This window comes from Cheilinus undulatus, linkage group 20 (genome assembly GCF_018320785.1).
Source record: "Cheilinus undulatus linkage group 20, ASM1832078v1, whole genome shotgun sequence".
In the NCBI taxonomy this organism is placed as follows: Eukaryota; Metazoa; Chordata; class Actinopteri; order Labriformes; family Labridae; genus Cheilinus; species Cheilinus undulatus.
This window is the reverse complement of record NC_054884.1, coordinates 32,860,046-32,877,205: the sequence shown is the minus strand read 5'-3', so window position 1 is coordinate 32,877,205 and position 17,160 is coordinate 32,860,046. Positions and strand designations below refer to the sequence as shown.

The 17,160-nt window shown below is 38.6% G+C and overlaps 1 protein-coding gene across 1 annotated transcript; it reads left to right on the top strand.

The window, feature by feature from the left end:
* The first annotated feature begins 809 nt into the window (after positions 1–809).
* On the top strand, positions 810–17,039 carry gucy2g (guanylate cyclase 2g). The gene is made up of 22 exons (XM_041816189.1): positions 810–1,821; positions 4,527–4,875; positions 4,976–5,085; positions 5,765–5,947; positions 6,339–6,483; positions 6,616–6,751; positions 6,832–6,935; positions 7,098–7,264; positions 7,367–7,507; positions 9,061–9,144; positions 9,398–9,502; positions 9,772–9,843; positions 10,771–10,939; positions 11,933–12,085; positions 12,190–12,367; positions 12,730–12,870; positions 13,042–13,234; positions 15,153–15,327; positions 15,537–15,635; positions 16,535–16,626; positions 16,711–16,803; positions 16,944–17,039. Exons 1-22 carry the CDS (start codon positions 1,447–1,449, stop codon positions 17,037–17,039), a joined length of 3,360 nt encoding a protein of 1,119 aa, XP_041672123.1. The 5' UTR covers positions 810–1,446.
* The last annotated feature ends 121 nt before the right edge of the window (positions 17,040–17,160 follow it).

The following is a 17,160-nucleotide window of genomic DNA, read 5'->3' as shown; positions in this document are numbered from 1 at the left end:
AAAACCACGAATTTCCACTCCTTTCATTTGTTTGCATGCAGTGTGTCTCTGTAGAGATCGAGGAGATGAACTTTGACACTGGCTTTATGAACGTTAGGTGATAACTAAACAGATTGGACGTATAACCTTTGGAGTTAGTGGTTTATAAAGTCTAATCAGGGATTAAACTTACCCAAATCTTGTTGATTATATCAGATAACATGTTTTTTCTTTTCTATTTTAGATGGTTTGGTTCCCTTCTGCTGCAAGTGCTCGCCCTATGAAAAACCCAAGCATACTCTGTAAGTCATTTTAATAAGAAAATGTATTGAAATAATACTGACAACCTCTCTCAGAAATATTGAGTGTCTCACAATACTGAACTATGTAAATAAACGATTAAAAAAAAGCCCTGTCCTATTTACAGGCCCTTGAATAAATTCAGGTCTTAGAGGCCTACAAACTCACTAGTTATGCAATGGGTCTGTTCCTCTCTTCCAAGATGCTGCAGGTTGGAATAGATGGGCTGTCTCGAAACCAGGAGCAAATTAGTGAGCTTTAATTCAATAATTGATGTTCTAATTTTGTGCATACTTCTTTCTGGGGCAAATGTACTATTCTATAGATTTTTATCATCTTTGCTGTGCACAAGTTTTGTTCTCGAATAAATAAAGGTTTGTCTGGAATTGATGCTTGTCCCACACAAAGATACTCAACTCAACTTTATTTGTATAGCACCTTTCACACATAAAAACATGCGGCACAAAGTGCTTCACAAAGCACAGCCAGTCAGTAAAACCAATGAAAGTAGAAAAAGAGAACGGGTGGAAAGTTATTCATTCAATTTACTCAGATTACTGTAATTGAATAGTTTTTCTGAATATCGATTGAGATGGTGATTATTTACAAGTCTTTACAGTTCCAGTTTACATTCCCATTGTCTTCCTTTATTTACAGGCACCTTTGTGTAGATCAGCACTGAAAAGCAAAGCTCAGATCAGATACTTTCCCATTGTTGTGAAGAAACGTGCACATAGTATGAGGCAGCTGGCTTTTTAAAACCTGGCCTTGCATATAAAACCATTATTAACATGAATATATTGTAGGACCTTGATGCATTGACAAAAACAAGAACCAATTGTCATTAGCTGTAAGAGTAAATTGCGTGAACAAAGATGCTTCTAAGCAGACAACAGCACGATTGTTGGGAATTCAGTTATAATAATAATAATAATAATATCTTGAATTTATATAGCGCCTTTCAAGAAACCTAAGGACGCTTGAAAAACACAGTTGAAAAACACCTCATATTGAACCACTTTGCACATGTATGTATAAAAAAAACTACACATGTCCCATTGTACCTCCCCTCTCCTGGGTATATTTACATTTTCTCCACCCAAACATGTGTAGCATCACCAGGGTAGTTAGGTATTTAAACCAGTGAAACACAAATCAACTAATAGGATGAGAGTGATGTTGAGGGTGGTGTGTTCTCCCAGCATGGGGCCCACATCGGTGCTTCTCCTCACCTTTGTGCTAACAGCTGCTGCTGTAAACAATAACAACAGCAGCGGGTCTCAGTATCACAGGTTGGTCATTGGTTTCCAGGCTCCCTGGAATATGTCGTTTCCCTTCAGCGCCCAGCGGCTCGGCTCGGCCATACAGATAGCCGTGGAGAAGGTGAACACCAATCCCTCCTTCCTGGGGAACTACAGTCTGGATTTCGTGTACATGGACACAGACTGTAATCCAAAAGCCTCACTGAAAGGGTTCATCCACCAGGTGTGGAAAGAAAACGTGTCCGCTTTAATTGGTCCAGCATGTCCTGAGGAAGCAGAGGTAGGATTTGTGTGGTGTCAAGTGATAATTCATGTATCAGATTTGCTTTTTCATTTGTGGTAAAAACAGAATTCCACAGGGGTCTGTCATTGGTCCCCTTCTCTTCATTTAATATAAGGATTTACCAAACACGGCAAAGTTTTTTTTTAATGTAAGTAGACAATAGTTAGGCTGCTTTGTCAATATATTAGGTACACATAATTAGACTCAGGTTTTAAACTGAATATAAATCTTTTAAAAAATGGCAGGAATTTTATAAAATATTGCAGTCAGTGCACATGCACACTTAAGTAACTAATTTGTTTGCCTGACAATACCTAGTGAAGTATACGTTTGAGCAAAAGCCTCCAGCAGGACTGTAAGAGTATTAAGTGGGACAGGATACTGAAATCTGTTGAGTGTATTGTACACAATTTAAAGGACCACACTTGAAATCCTACCAGGAAACTTTGGAAACTTTTTGCATATTTTTTCATGCAGATAGCAGGATTAATCTTTGTATAAAGTACTCATTTGTAACATTCACATTACAAAGACTATCTTTGTTCAGGAAAAAAAAAATCATAATGTCTTGTGTCTTTTTACAAAGCTTTAGTGGACATCACATAGCCTTCTTCCTGATGCTTTTTTTTCCTGGTTGTTTTGGTTAAAAAATTCTTATAAGATTTTAGGACTTTAAATTTATTAATTTTTAAAATCAAAATTTAGTGCTGAGTTACAGTGATTAATAATCAGTTATTTTATGTTTAAAAGCCAATCATTTTGCATTTTAGAACACATTTTTGAGTCCGTACTGACAATGCAAACCTGTTCTTTAATCATGTCTTGATTTGGGGATTTGAAGTCAAAGAGATGCTTTTGATGATGTTACCTCTGAGATTTATTATCTAAATGAAAGCTGTGCTGCTGCACCTGTGTGGTCTGAAATCCCTGCTTAGAGCTAGGAGACAGTTTCAGAACGCTAATTCTGTGAAACAAAGTGTGTACCACTGATTTACATTAAATCTTGGAACCCCAAGCCAGTTTTTGCTATTTTTGTTTTTTTAATGCAATTTTGTAGAATTAGAACCTCAACCCTTTAAAGCACAGTCAAGTTATGGACAAATATGTTGTCAGAATACATGTGTTTCAAGGATGTCAAATGAATGTATCAAAAGTTATATGACCAGAAAGATTTATTAAAAAAAAACAGAAGTTGGAGCTCACATATGTTTATAAATCACACCTATATCAACAATGAACAAGCTTTTTCACATTTGTATTTAGTTCCTCCAGACTTCATCTATCAGGAGAAAAATAACAAATTGCTAACAAATACACAAGGAAACCATCACTATCATTTCTCTCTGTAAAACCAACTCAAATTTTGTGCACATAAATACCATTTTAGGAGCGCAAACATCATTTTTTCATTACTTTGTCCATAAAAGACCATTTTTCTTACCTCTTTAAACTTACAGATAACTATCTTGTCTCTCGTTGATCTTGGGCTGGCCCTGATTGGTTGCTACCTCCAAGAAAACACAAATAGTCATCATAGATTCAGCCATGTGGATTTGTTGGCCAAAGCTCAAAATAAACAACACACTTTGTGCCTGGATTTAAAATGTTCTGGAAGGGTTATAAACATCAAGAGCCCTCTGTAAATCAGCAAAAAGGCAAGCTTCTGATCAGAATTTACTCCATAGACATTGGTAGATTGGTTTGTGAAATACTGTGAACAATGCATGTGCTACCACTTGGGATCATTGGCGATCTAGCGGGGTGTAAAGGGTTATAAAATAAGCAGGAGTGCATGTACAAAATGACCTACTGATGTCCAGTGATCCCCAGCTAATGCAGAGTTCTAGTTGTTCTCTCTATGTGAGGAACCCAGTTAAGGTTAACAATTAAGCCAAGAAATCTTCCCAAGAAACTTGTTTGTTACATGCTTTTACTTTGAAATTTTGCTGTTTAAAGCTGTGGGTAATTCCTATTCAGATAAAACCTTGCTTTAATTTTTAAAGAAAACATCACACACTATAAGAATTAAATGTGGCACAAACTTCCAGACTAAAGAACAGTTTTGTACTGAGAGCCATCACTGAACTGAACTCTCTGAAACCTGTGACTTTCTATTGTTCAACATCAATGACTTGATCCAAGAATGTGCAATATGACATAATGCTGTCAATAACTGTGGACACTGTGCAATATTTATAATACAAGGTCAATCTTATTTCATTTTTAAAATCTTTTATCTTATTTTTATTCTAGGTATGTTATTTTAAGTGGGTATGGAAATGAAAGTGTTAATGCAGCTGTGGATATCCTATTTTATTCGATTTATTCGTATCTATATATTTTTATCTTAACCATCCAGGATGCACGGAAAATTTCATTGTACTTTAATTGTGCAGTGACAATACTGCATTGCATTTGAATTTTTTTAATTTAAAAAAAATGACTTTTTCATGTATTTGATACATCTCTCAAAATTATTGTTTCAAAAGTGTGCTGTAATTCTTCTTGTTCGACACGTCCCAACTTATGCAGATTCAATCGTAAAAAAGTCAAAATATTGGTCTTATTTGGATTTGTAGCTAAAGAAGCACTGATGTTAACTGGTGCATTTTTCATAACCAGATACGTTCTTTCAGTAGATCTTTTTTGACTCATTTATCTCTTCTTTTTTTTTTGACTATTAAACTCAACCTTTATTCTAGGTCACTGGTCTCATTGCATCCTCATGGAATATCCCCATGTTCAGCTTTGTGGGACAGTCCTCCAAAATGGACAACAGTGAGATCTACGACTCCTACATCAAAATCGTTCCTCCGCTAAAAAGAAGCTCAGAGGTCCTGATCAAAACCCTGGAGTTCTTCGGCTGGAGTCATGTTGCGATGATCGGAGGAGGTTTGGATTCAAATACCTGGGACAAAGTTGACGCGTTGTGGAAAACAGTTGAGAATCCACTGAGAGAAAGATTTAATTTGGCTGCTGCTGTCAAGTTTGATACCAGCAATTCTGACCTTGTTTATCGAAATGTTAAGTACGTCTCAACAATCGCCAGAGGTAAGAAAAAGCTGCTCATTTTTTAGGTTCTTAGACCACATTTTTATACGTGGTTCTGATGCTGCTTGACATTTTCTAAATGTTTCCTGTCATGCTTCAGTCATTGTGGTGCTAACAAACAGGGAAGACTCTATGAATCTGTTAATGGAGGCTGAGCGACAGGGTCTGATGAATGGGGACTACGTTTTCTTCTTGGTGCAACATTTTGAGGTCAGTGGCAGTGTGGTGAGTAAAAAACTATTCAAACATCAGTGTTTTCAAATGGTTGACGTGAGTTTCCGCAGTGCCATTTGGTGATATCAAGTTTGGAAAAAAAAACAGCATTGGGAACCAAATGAGTTCAATATACCAACCCACCAAAGCTACCTTTTATACAGAACAACTAGAGGAAAAAAAAGGCTGTGCCAAAAGGTTGTGAAAGCTCCATTGATGCAGACAGAAGCTGACAGAAGCAGGCTCCGGCACAAGCTAGTAACAGTTGATTTTGTTGGCTGAGGCGACATTTGTTGCTGGCAGATTCATCAGCTAAAGCAAATTCAGTTACATTAGCTGGTTGGAAATGTCATCACCAGCTGGTTGTTTAACATTTCAAGCTGACTTGTTTTATTAAAGATGCCAGATTTGCCCTTGATTTATATCTTGCCCCAGCACCTTGCTGTGCCCTGTAGAAGACAGTGAAAAAAGACGTCACAAAAATAACAGTGTAGATAGTCCTCTTACTGAAAGTTAGTGGATGAAAATTGAACAGATAGGTCTAATAATTGCACAATTTCTGTACTGTATCATAGTATCATGAACTCTTTCATAAACTAATCCTTATACTAATCCTAACTTTTGTTTTTTATTTCCCTCTTGACTAAGTCTTCTTTATTTAACTCTTCCTGAGCAGGATAACTTGTGGAAATATGCTCTGAACGACCGGATTAACCAAGCTGCTATAAGAGCTTTTGACATGGCCTTCATAATTGGCCAGAAATCCTACGAAGGTTATGAATATTACGACTTCTTTGAGCGAGTTTATGAGAAATTGAAAGGACATCCGTTTCGCAGCAACCTCACATCAGACAAAGAGGTAGGTGCCCATAAAAACATACTCTGTGAACAATATGGATTCAGGACAAACAGAACCACTTCACTTGCACTAAAAGATTTCACTGAACAAATTACAGATGCTACAGAGAGGAACTAATATATGGTTGGGATATTTCTTGATTTAAAAAAACAAATATGACATCATTGACCATAAACTGTTATCTAAATTACAGAGCTATGGTATCCAAGGACTGGCTTATGATTGGCTAACCAGCTATTTGGAGGGCAGGCATCAATTCGTACACATTAGTAACTCAAAATCAAACTTCTTAAGGTTATGTGTGGGGTGCCACAAAGTCTGGTACTAGGACCATTTGTCATCAATTGTATCATTAAGGTGTTGGAGACTAACCACAATTCTTTTATTTCAGGTCAGCCCTTATTCTGCTTATCTGCATGATGCAGTGTTTCTTTATGCGATGGGACTGAAGGAAGTTCTCAAAGATGGCAAAGACCCTCATGATGGCCGTCAGCTGCTACAGAGATTAAAAAACAAAAACGACATACGATTTTATGGTTGGTTACTATATGAATGGGAGCATTTTTTATTTAAAAACAAACAAAATGGCTTGCACCAGGAGTATATTATGACCCGTTTCCATGTTTATATATCTATCTGTTGAATTCAGTAGTGTTTTGTAATTGCAGGTGCCTCTGGACTAGTCCACTTTGATGAGGAGGGGGAGAGAAATTTGGACTATTCCATTTATGACCTGCAGCATTCAGGAGAATCCACTAAGTTTGTGCCCATTCTCTATTTCGACAGTCACACTAAAACAGTCAGGTTAGAAACATCCTTAAACAGTAAGACAATCTGGATTTATTTAAACAGACTTTTTATGTCACAAATCAATGTCATTTCAGGCCAACATCCATGTTTTCTTCTATGGTGTGGCCAAAGGGAAGACCTCCTACTGATAATCCTGAATGTGGTTTCAACAATGAGCTCTGTGAATGGCTGATAAATGGTAAAAAAAAACAAACAAAAAAAAAAAAACACTTCAAAATCAAAGTTTTCACGTTGTCTTTAGACCACACTCACTTCTACATTGTGATTTTAGATCTTTTTTTAACCAAATACTCAAATCAGGCGAGCCATTCTCATAATTATTTGTCTCGTTTGTATACAGACATTGCTCTTCTTGCTCTGCTTGTGGCCTTCCCTATCATCGGCCTGCTGGCTGTTTTATGCATCGGCATCTTAATTCTGCAGAAGCTACGACTACAGACGAGGCTCGATGACTCCTGCTGGTGGTTGATAAACTACAGCGACATCACTATCATCAAGGAGCCCTCAGTATGAGCACTAAAGCATCTGTTGGTAAAGAATAAAAATGTTAATCTTTATGCATGCCTGGTATGTGTTTACACTGTTGTTCGGTGTGTTTACCACCTTTAGGGAGCTCAGGGTTTATCTCTCGCCACCACAGCCAGTCAAAGTATGAGCAGCAGCTCCCAGTCCACTTTCTCCAATAACAGCTTAGGCCTGAGGGATAATACGGGGAAGGAACACATCTACACCACCATAGGTCTTTACCAGGTAAGTTTTTAGTTTGAACTTTGTATTTTTGCCAACAGAAACACTAGGGGCTAAACAGATGAATTGGTTAAAGAGGCTTTGGAGACTTTTTCACAGCTGAGTCTATGTCACCGTGCAAAGCCAATAGTTTGGCCAGATTCCATGCCAGTCATGAGGCAGATCCATCTCGCAAAGCTTCAAGCAGAAAAGTTTGTTCCTGGTCAGAGAACGTCAGGATCATCATTATTTTAGGAGAAGAAGGAAGTAGCTACAGGCATGGTTTAGTTAAGCAACTTTAAGCCTGTAAACAATGGTAGCCAGTACATATATCAGTGTGGGAGTAAATGGCATAAGATATATTTCACATTTGTCTTGGAAAGCTCCTATATAAAGTGTTTGGGAAGGGCAGGACTTTTCAAAAGAATCTCAGAAGGTGAGTGGACGAACATTCTGTCCGTCACATTCATGACTGGCCAATCAGAGTGACAAGACAAAATGAGGTACGCATGCACAGCTCTGGTTGTAACCTGAGATTGACAGGTAGGCACTGCCATATTTGATGAACATCGTTGTGGATAAAACTCATGCTGTGACTGGTTGGGAGAAGTGCGTAAACATCTCTGCCAAGAGAGGCTTTCAGTGTGGCTCTTTGCTCTTGTTTTATAAAATAAATATGGTCCAATTCTGATAAAACTGTCACTGTACTACAGCTACATCCCAGCTAATTGCTACAATGGTGGCAGCCATTGCTGTTGGCTTGCAATACTAGTTAACCTGCCAGTAGCTACTGCCTCATTCTCCACTAATGACGCTGACTGGTCAGGCCCATTTCAGACCCGGCACAACCTTCTCAGACTGAAGCTTTGCAAGATAGATCTGCTTGATGACAGACATGGAATCTGGGCAATCTATCACCTGGTCAACACTTATTTCTTAAATGAAGAGCAAAGAACTACACTCACAGATTTTTTTGATGGAAACGATGTTTTTGCTCTTCTCCTGACTGGCTTTGATGAAAGTTTGATTCACCAACTGGCTCCACTGATAGTGAACAATGATAACAACTAGCCCTAGGGCTTGCAGTATGTATTTTACTTCCTGGGGCTGTGCAGGTCATGTTTCATTGTTTTGTTGCCCTGATTAGCCTGTAATGAGTATGACAGACAGAATGTTTGTCCAATCATCTTCAAGTTTTCCTTTGACAGGGTCTGCCTTTCCCAAACACTGTCTATCGGCTGTTGCCCAGATGGATGTATATATATATGTATATATGTATATGGATGTGTATATTTCATTCAATGGGAAAAAATACTGCTTGTCAGATTAATTTCCTCTCTAAATTGCCCGTAGGAGTGAGTGTGCTTGTCTCTATATGTCTGCCTTGTGATTGACTGGAGACCAGTCCCATATACCAAGTCCAATAGCAGCTTAGATTGACTCTGAACAGAATAAGAGGTGTAGATAAAGAATGGATAGATGGATGTATTGCTATAAATTTGCAGAGGTTGTGTTTGCCACATTTTCTGCCTTTCACTAAGAAACACTACATTTTTTTGTTTTTTTTTTTCATACAGGGAAATCAAGTGGCCATCAAGTACATTAAAAACCCCATAACCAGTACCATCCAGAAACCCTCAGTCATTGAAGAATTTAATGTGGTACAGTTCCTCTTGTTGTTCTTGAACAAATAATCCTAATAATTTTCCTGTGCATCTTCTGTTCTTGTTCTAATAAATGTTTTTTTTTTCTTAAAGTCTGGTTTTATTGGCAATCTTTTAAGAGAATATTATAGAGTTCAATCATATCAGACATTAGAGTAAAAAGTTGTAAGTGCTTTGATATAAAGAGATGTTAGTTTTTGGCTTTGACTGCAAGATTTTGTGCCTAACCATCTTAAACTTTTTAAGACAGATGAAAGAGATGAAACATGAGAACTTGGTTCAGTTCTTTGGCGTGTGCATTGAACCACCAAATGTCTGTTTGGTCATTCAGTACTGCAGGAAAGGCAGCCTGAAGGTGAGAGGCCCACTTTATACCACACAATATTTAGACTCAAATATACTTCATACTGTGGAGCAGCATGATAGAACCCAACACTTAAGACTTGTTTACCAAAACAAAAGAATAATAATGAGCTACTCCACCAAGGTTTTAACTAACAGAAACGTTAAGAGAAGGTTAAGAGAAACCTTCTCTTTATCTTTGTGTGTTTATGTTTAGTGCATGATGAGATTTCATCCTTTTAAATGGTGTTCAGTTTTGAATGTTGTGTTTTTCTTCTGCAGGATCTCATGAAGTCTACAGATGTTGAGCTGGATGTGATGTTTAAGCTGTCCTTTGCTTATGACATCGTCAATGTGAGTATTTATGATGGATAGAGAAGTTATTTTGGTGGAAAATCATGTGGATTCACAAAAATGAACGTGATGTAATAGTGCTTTTTAAAAATCCACGATGGGTGAACCAAAAATGTTAAAATTACCAGTCCATATTTAATCCAATAAAGTGTAGTTGTACTTGAATGCTATTTTATAAAATAAAGGTCTAAAGGATATTTGAAGCCCCTTTCCATGCCTAAAAAAATATACTTCTGGTTCATTTTTTGTTGGTAGTCACACTCATAATCTTGAAATGATTAGTTTAGCCTTTTGAAGGCCAAATTAGTTTTGGTTCTGGTAAAAATAGAATCTTCAATACTGCCCGGATTCTGAAAACTTGGATGCATTTTTCTGACAAAGTTTTATGATGTCCAAAACGTGTAGAATGTAACTTAATTGTGACCATCTGTGAAAAGCTACAAATGATGCAGTGCAGTAGTTTGGCAGCCTAAAGATACTTTGTTACATATACTCACTTAGAGGGAAGATTAAATCAAATTTTGTCCACATATTGGGCACTTAAGATGTCAATTTGAATATTTTTGTCTGTTTAGAGGGCACCAATAAGGTATCTTTGTCAATTTTTGTCTGCCTAGATAGCGTAGAGCCAGTTTTCGCCCACTTATAGAGCACAAAACCAAATAAATTAGAGGGCACACAAGAAATAATTTCTCAAATTTTGTCCACTTAACGGGCACCAAATTCGAGCACTTGAGTAGTACCAGTGAAGAGAAACAGCAGTTAGGTCAGTTAGGTCCCATGTACAATGCCAGCCCAGGTTATGATGTGGCTCTCTTACTGCTCTATCCACACAAGTACAAGAAGTCCACAAATAGTTCTTAATTTTATGAAGAAGAACTGGGGGACTTACAGTTGTTTTTTCTTTCCTGATCATTTTCATGCTAGGGGATGGAGTTCATACACAAGAGCAACCTGAAGTTTCATGGAAACCTGAAGCCCAGTACTTGTCTGGTGGACAGTCGACTTCAGATTAAACTCTCTGGATTTGGACTTTGGGAGTTTAAATATGGAAACAGGACCAAGATGATGTCATTTGAAAACCCAAATTATGAAGGTCAGTGGGTTTTTGGAAATGGACCCTCAAAAGCATGATTCATATGTATTAAAAATGGCATGTACTTTAATATAGAGTTGACCCCAGTTTTACAGCTATAACAGCCTCCACTCTTCTTGGAAGGCTTGCCACAAGATTTTGGAGCATTTTTGTGAGAGTTTGTGCCCATTCATTCTGTAGAGCAGTGATTCCCAAACTTCTCCTATGGGACCCCCTTTGGCAGGTGAAAAATATTCTCATCATATACAGTCCTTAACAAATTTATTAGACCACCCTAATCCTAACCAAAGTAAGGTTTATGCCACAGCTGCCCTAAATTAACAGCATTGGTAATTACCAAAATCATTTTGTATGTTTCTGCAATGGTTAATACACCAATATGTAGAAGCTATTTAACCCAAATGACATTTTTAATGCTAAAATATAATTATTGTTGTTATCGTGAATTTTCAACTGTACTGATTTACAAAAAAACTGAAAAAATAGTGAAGCACATTATTATTTCTTGATTAATATGTCAAATTATAGTTATTTACTTGCATTTCTGAACAGAAAAATGAGTTTTAGTGGTTGAATGTTATGCTTGATTCATTTCTGACTTCTCAGAGAAGCCCAGTGAGCCGGCTCAAATTTGGGTGAATTCAGTTTGAAATCCCTCATTCCTGTTCAATATGGTAAAACGTGGAGAGCTCAGTGAAAATGAAAGAGTCCGCATTAAAGCACTTCATGATGCTGGATGGTCTTTGAGATGAATACGACAGACGTTCTAATAAATTTGTTAAGCACTGTATATACCAATATGTAATCAAACTACAAACACACTGTCAGTCAAACTATTTGCAAACAAATTTCTCTCTTTTTAAGAATTTACTACAACATTAAACCTCAAAATTTTGTAGTGATAAAACAACCACCCCCTTAAACAGTTTTTGGTGTGAGAAATACAAAATGTGAGTTGACTGAAATCCTTAGCTTCTTTTGATTGCATTGCAGAGATGTACTGGACAGCCCCCGAAATTCTGAGAAAAGTCGGTCTCTCAATCAACGGATCGCCTAAAGGTGACGTATACAGCTTTGCCATCATCATGTGGGAGCTCATGTACAACAAGACTTGTCCATATGAAGACATCAACCTAGAGCCCAAAGGTTATTATCTTTATTTTGAAATAATAAAACAATAAAAACTTATAATACTCCCCAAATTCAGTCTCTTCATTGTTTGCTTTTTTTATGCGTCATATTTTCTCCAGAAATCATCATGCAGTTGCGGACGCCTTTCCAAGGAGAACCCCTCCGACCACCTCTGTCAGAGCAGCTGTGTGATGAGAATATCAACGCTATGCTGAAAGCCTGCTGGAACGAAAACCCTGACCACCGACCCCCATTTGGGTCAATAAGGAGACAGCTGAAAGAAATCAGCCCCGACAGGTCAGGCCTCTGACAGTTTTATTTTCTAGCCACAATAAGCTCCTCAATGCTGTGACTCATTGCTCTTATTTTACTGTATTTGGGTCCACTAGGAAAGTTTGTTATATGGTTACAAGGTTGAATTTTATAGACATGAACATGCAAATAAGAATCATGTAGCATGTTAGAGAGAATTTAGGGATTAAATACCTTTTTATTGGGCAGGAAAATCCTCCACTTCAAGATAATGTGTTTCATAAACAATGCTTTGAGTTTCCCCCTAATCTCTTTATCAGCATTTTGAGAAATCCCACAAGCCAACAACCAAACCTGACTGTAAACATAACAACAATGGTGGGCTATCATGATTTTCTGTACTGTAGTCATGCAAATATACTGGATAATATGGTGGATAAGTTGGAGAAATATGCAAATCACTTGGAGGAGGTGGTGGAGGAACGGACCAATCAGCTCACAGCAGAGAAGGCCCGTGCAGACAAGCTTCTTTCCAGCATGTTACCAAGGTACAAGAAGAAACGCCACCAAAATGATCAATATAAAATTTTCTCAATTGGTAACATATGATATCCCATTCAAATCAAATGACCCCAGTGCCACCAGTTGAATGGGCTTCTATGACCATATCCCTCTCCCATAGTAAGGGATTTTTTTTTTTTTTTTTTTTTTTCACACAGGTACATTGCAGATCAGCTGATGGCGGGTAAATCGGTGGAGCCGCAAAGCTATGACATGGTAACCATCTTTTTCTCGGACATTGTGGGCTTCACCTCCATGTGCTCCGTCAGCTCTGCAATGGAGGTGGTTACGTTCCTCAATGACCTTTACAGCCTTTTTGACGACATCATCAAGATGTACGACGTCTACAAAGTGAGTCACAAACAACATCAGATAATCCGCATAAACCTGTAATTGCCAAAAGTCATGGGATGATTGCTACTTCTCTCAGGACTCTGAAGTAAAAATAAAACCACAACCAGCTGATTGACTAAAATTAGCATTATTAACTTCAATAAAAAGGTTACAGGTAGCCTTTCTGGGTTCAAAACTGACCAAAATGGTAAAGAACAAATGACACCATGACACCAACTGATTATAACTGACTAGAGCCAGCAGTCTCTGGGAGTATCACCAGTGGGGGAAAGGCCTGGACAAAAGAAATGTCATCGAGCTTGACCGTCACTGTTGAGCGTCACACGTGTGTCAAGGTGTCATTCTTGACTCTGGACGCTTTTCCAGCGTCTTGTTGTGGCACATCAGGCCCTGTGATGAATCCTTAGTGTTCTACATGCCTAAAACATATGCACATGACTGTATATACAATTAGTCAAAAAGTAAGGAAATTTGTGATAGGTAGAGTGTTTCTTTGTTGTGACAATGCTTCTTGGCAATAAATCTTGTACCGTTAGAAAGCCAGGCAGCAGAATCATATGGAGTGTGCCCTACTACCATCTCCAAACTGAAGGCCAGGGGTGCAGGTGGCCTAGTGGTTTGGGGTGCACCCCATGTGCGCAGTTCAGGTCCGGCTTGTATCTCCCCAGCTATATCGCCCCTGTTTCTGCTTCTGTCCACTGTCCTCTGCTGTTAATGGGGGCATAAAAAGCCCAAAGATAAACACCCCAAGAAGACCGTTTCCTCACCCCGTCAGCACCTAGGAACCATAGGCTGTCTTCTACAGATTTGCAGATTTGCTCTTGCCCAGACAATCTGGAACAGACACCACTCAGCCAGTCTTTGGTCTCATAGGGCTGCCAGGAGCCTGCCATGACTACCCTTCACCGTCAGGCCCATTTGCACTGGAACCTGATCATGTGGAGGAACATTATGTTCAGCGATGAGGCCAGATTCTGCCTAGGGCAGTTGGATTGTAGGGTCAAAGTGTGAGAGAAGACGCGGGGAACGCTATGCTGAAGATGAGAACGCTATGCTGATTGCTGCACCAATGGAGTAACATCTTTTGATGGAGGCAGTGTGATGGTGTGGGGCGGCATCTCCCTCACTGTAAAAACAAGGCTTTTCTGAACTGAAGGCAATCTCAATGCAGAGAGATATCAAGATGAGATTCTGAAACCAGTGGCAACCCCATATCTCCACAGTCTGGGACCGAACTCTATCCTCCAAGATGGCAACACTCACGCCCACAGAGTGGGGTTTATCAGAGACTACCACCAGAATTTGGGAGTAAAGAGGATGGAGTTGCCTGTCAGCAGTCCTAAAGCCAACCCCATTGAAGAATTGTGAGATAAGCTTGGGAGTGACCAACAAGCACATTGGCTGACTTGCGACAAATGCTGGTTGAAGAATGGGATGCCATCCCACAGCAGTTTGTGACCAGGGTGATGACCAGCATAAGGAGGAGGTGCCAGGCTGTAGTGGCTGTGTATGGTTCTTTCACACGCTACCGAGGCTCCTGTTTGTTAAATGAAAAAATTGTTAAATTGCCAATATGTCTTGCTCTCAAGACTTCAATCATCCAACCCACCAAACAAGAGGCAACAGCAGAATAAGCTGTTTGGCATTGGCAGAGAAGATTTGGCACATTTTACATGGGTGCAATCCACATACTCAGCTCTGCTGCTCATTCCTCAAGAGCATGTTCCTTACATATGTTGCCTCATTTCAAAGGGTAATAAACAGGCTTTTTTCTTTGTAACAACAAAGAAATAATGAACTAAATCAAATTTCCTTACTTTTGTGCTAGGTTTTGAAGGTTTTCTTGTTTTAAATAGGATTGAAGCTTCTTAAAAATATCAGCAAAGGTTTGTTATTTTGTGTCTCATTATAAAAGGTTGAAACAATTGGCGATGCATACATGGTGGCAAGTGGTTTACCCATCAGCAACGGCAATAAACATGCTTTGGAGATATCCACAATGGCTCTGCATTTCCTAAGTGCCATTAAGGTCTTCAGAATACGACACATGCCTTCAGAGAGTCTTGCAATTCGCATTGGAATACACTCAGGTAAGACACAATAGATGATGATGCATCATCTAGACTTCGGTGAATTGTAGAAATACATTCAACTTATTGCTAGAAATTTCATCCTTCTTGTGTGCAGAGAATTATCAAAGATTCTTAGAAGCTGTTGAAGTTATAAGCACTGACAGTGCTGTGCTAAGGGCAACTACTTTTGTACGAGTTTGAGTTAAGTTTTTTGGGATTTTTTTTAGGTCCAGTGGTTGCTGGAGTGGTTGGCACCACAATGCCCCGCTACTGTCTCTTCGGCGACACGGTGAACACAGCCTCTCGAATGGAAAGCAACAGCCTTCGTGAGTTAATTTAAAAATGGTCCTCTGAGTTGGAACAAGAATTAGCTGTAAAATCTGGACTATAAATTACACTTGTATAGAAAATGCAGTCTTTTGGGGGTCTTGCAGAGGTAAAAAAAAAATTAGTTAAGCTGTCTTCGTATGAAAATATCCATTGCTAAGTCTGAAACATACTGTTTCTGTGCAGGAGTTTGTAATCCTGCCAGCTATTGGTAATCTACAAGGTTTATTTACCTAACAGGACACCACTATTTTCTTTAAATACGATTTTACCTGATGAAGAAGGAACGTTTTTTGACCGAAAGCATCAAAAGCTTTTAGTTGAAGGAACTTCTCTTTTGGAAGCTAAATGGTTTCTGTGCCCCACTGTTGTCTTTGTTTCTACCACGGTCTAAAGTCCTGGGATGATTATGCAAATAAGGCATCCTGATATAGCTGGGATTCAGTAGGACAAAGGCAATCATTAGTATTATGCATCAGATCTTTACAAATAAAGATTTAGATGTCAAAGAAGCTTTAAAAGACCAGTGTATTGTCAGGTTTATTTCAGCAGAAACTGCGCTTAACTTTAGTTGGGCTTTTTTAGTGAGTTACACTTTATTTCTTAAGTTATATTTGAATGAACTGAAATGAAGAGTCTGGATTGGGGAATAGGCAGTCTCTGTAATCTGTTATATAGAGTTCTGTCATGTTATATATAGTAATCTGTATATATACAGTTCTGTGCAGAACTTTAAGACATCTCTTCTCTCTGCTTCTGGGGAACTTGCTGCCTAGGTTGCAGCCCTTTTTAAAGTAAAAGATAGACATTAAAAGTGTCTCTTAAACTCTGGATATTATGGCACATTTCAGTGAGCTAATATTAAGATGTGTGGTACTCATCATGTTTATTTTCACAGCCCTAAAGATTCACATCTCTCAGAGCACGGCTGACATCCTGGTACAGGCAGGATCATTTGAGCTGGAAGAAAGAGGAGAAATAGAAATGAAGGTGACCTGGGTCTGTGAGTACAAATATTATGTCAAACTCATGGGTAGCATGTGTTTTTGACTGGTGTGTTTGTGTCTGTTACAGGGGAAAGGGAGTCATAAGACCTACTGGCTGAGTAAAAAACAAGGGTTTAATCCTCCTCTACCAGCTGCAGACAGCCCCAAACTACAAACAGAGGTACAGTAAACGCTGTAAAAGTCCTTTGGTTAAAACATCTAGCAGAGGCAGTTCACTATATTCAAGCACAGAGAGTACATGAAGCATTTTGTCTGAGCCTGTGTTTTATTTTGACCTAATGTTGGTTTTCTCTTGTGAAGAAACTGAGGATGACTGGAGCTACAGAGAAAAAGGTCCAGAATATCCTGGCAAAAACTCAAGGGATGGACAGCGGGATGCCTACAGTGCACATTTAAAGATCAACTGACATTCTTAATACATGCTGGATACAAACATTAGTATTTTACAGTTACACTGGACTCACAGTATACAGATGTGGAGAGAGAGACTTAAAAGTATCACAGAAAAACTTCCTCA

What these genes read in the sequence shown, in the direction of transcription:
- gucy2g (XM_041816189.1), top strand. Translation starts at nt 1,447, where the DNA reads ATGAGAGTGATGTTGAGGGTGGTGTGTTCTCCCAGCATGGGGCCCACA. An exon ending in TCTTGGTGCAACATTTTGAG is followed by an intron (nt 5,086 to 5,764) that starts GTCAGTGGCAGT and finishes CTTCCTGAGCAG; the next exon opens with GATAACTTGTGGAAATATGC. An exon ending in GCAGGAAAGGCAGCCTGAAG is followed by an intron (nt 9,503 to 9,771) that starts GTGAGAGGCCCA and finishes TTTCTTCTGCAG; the next exon opens with GATCTCATGAAGTCTACAGA.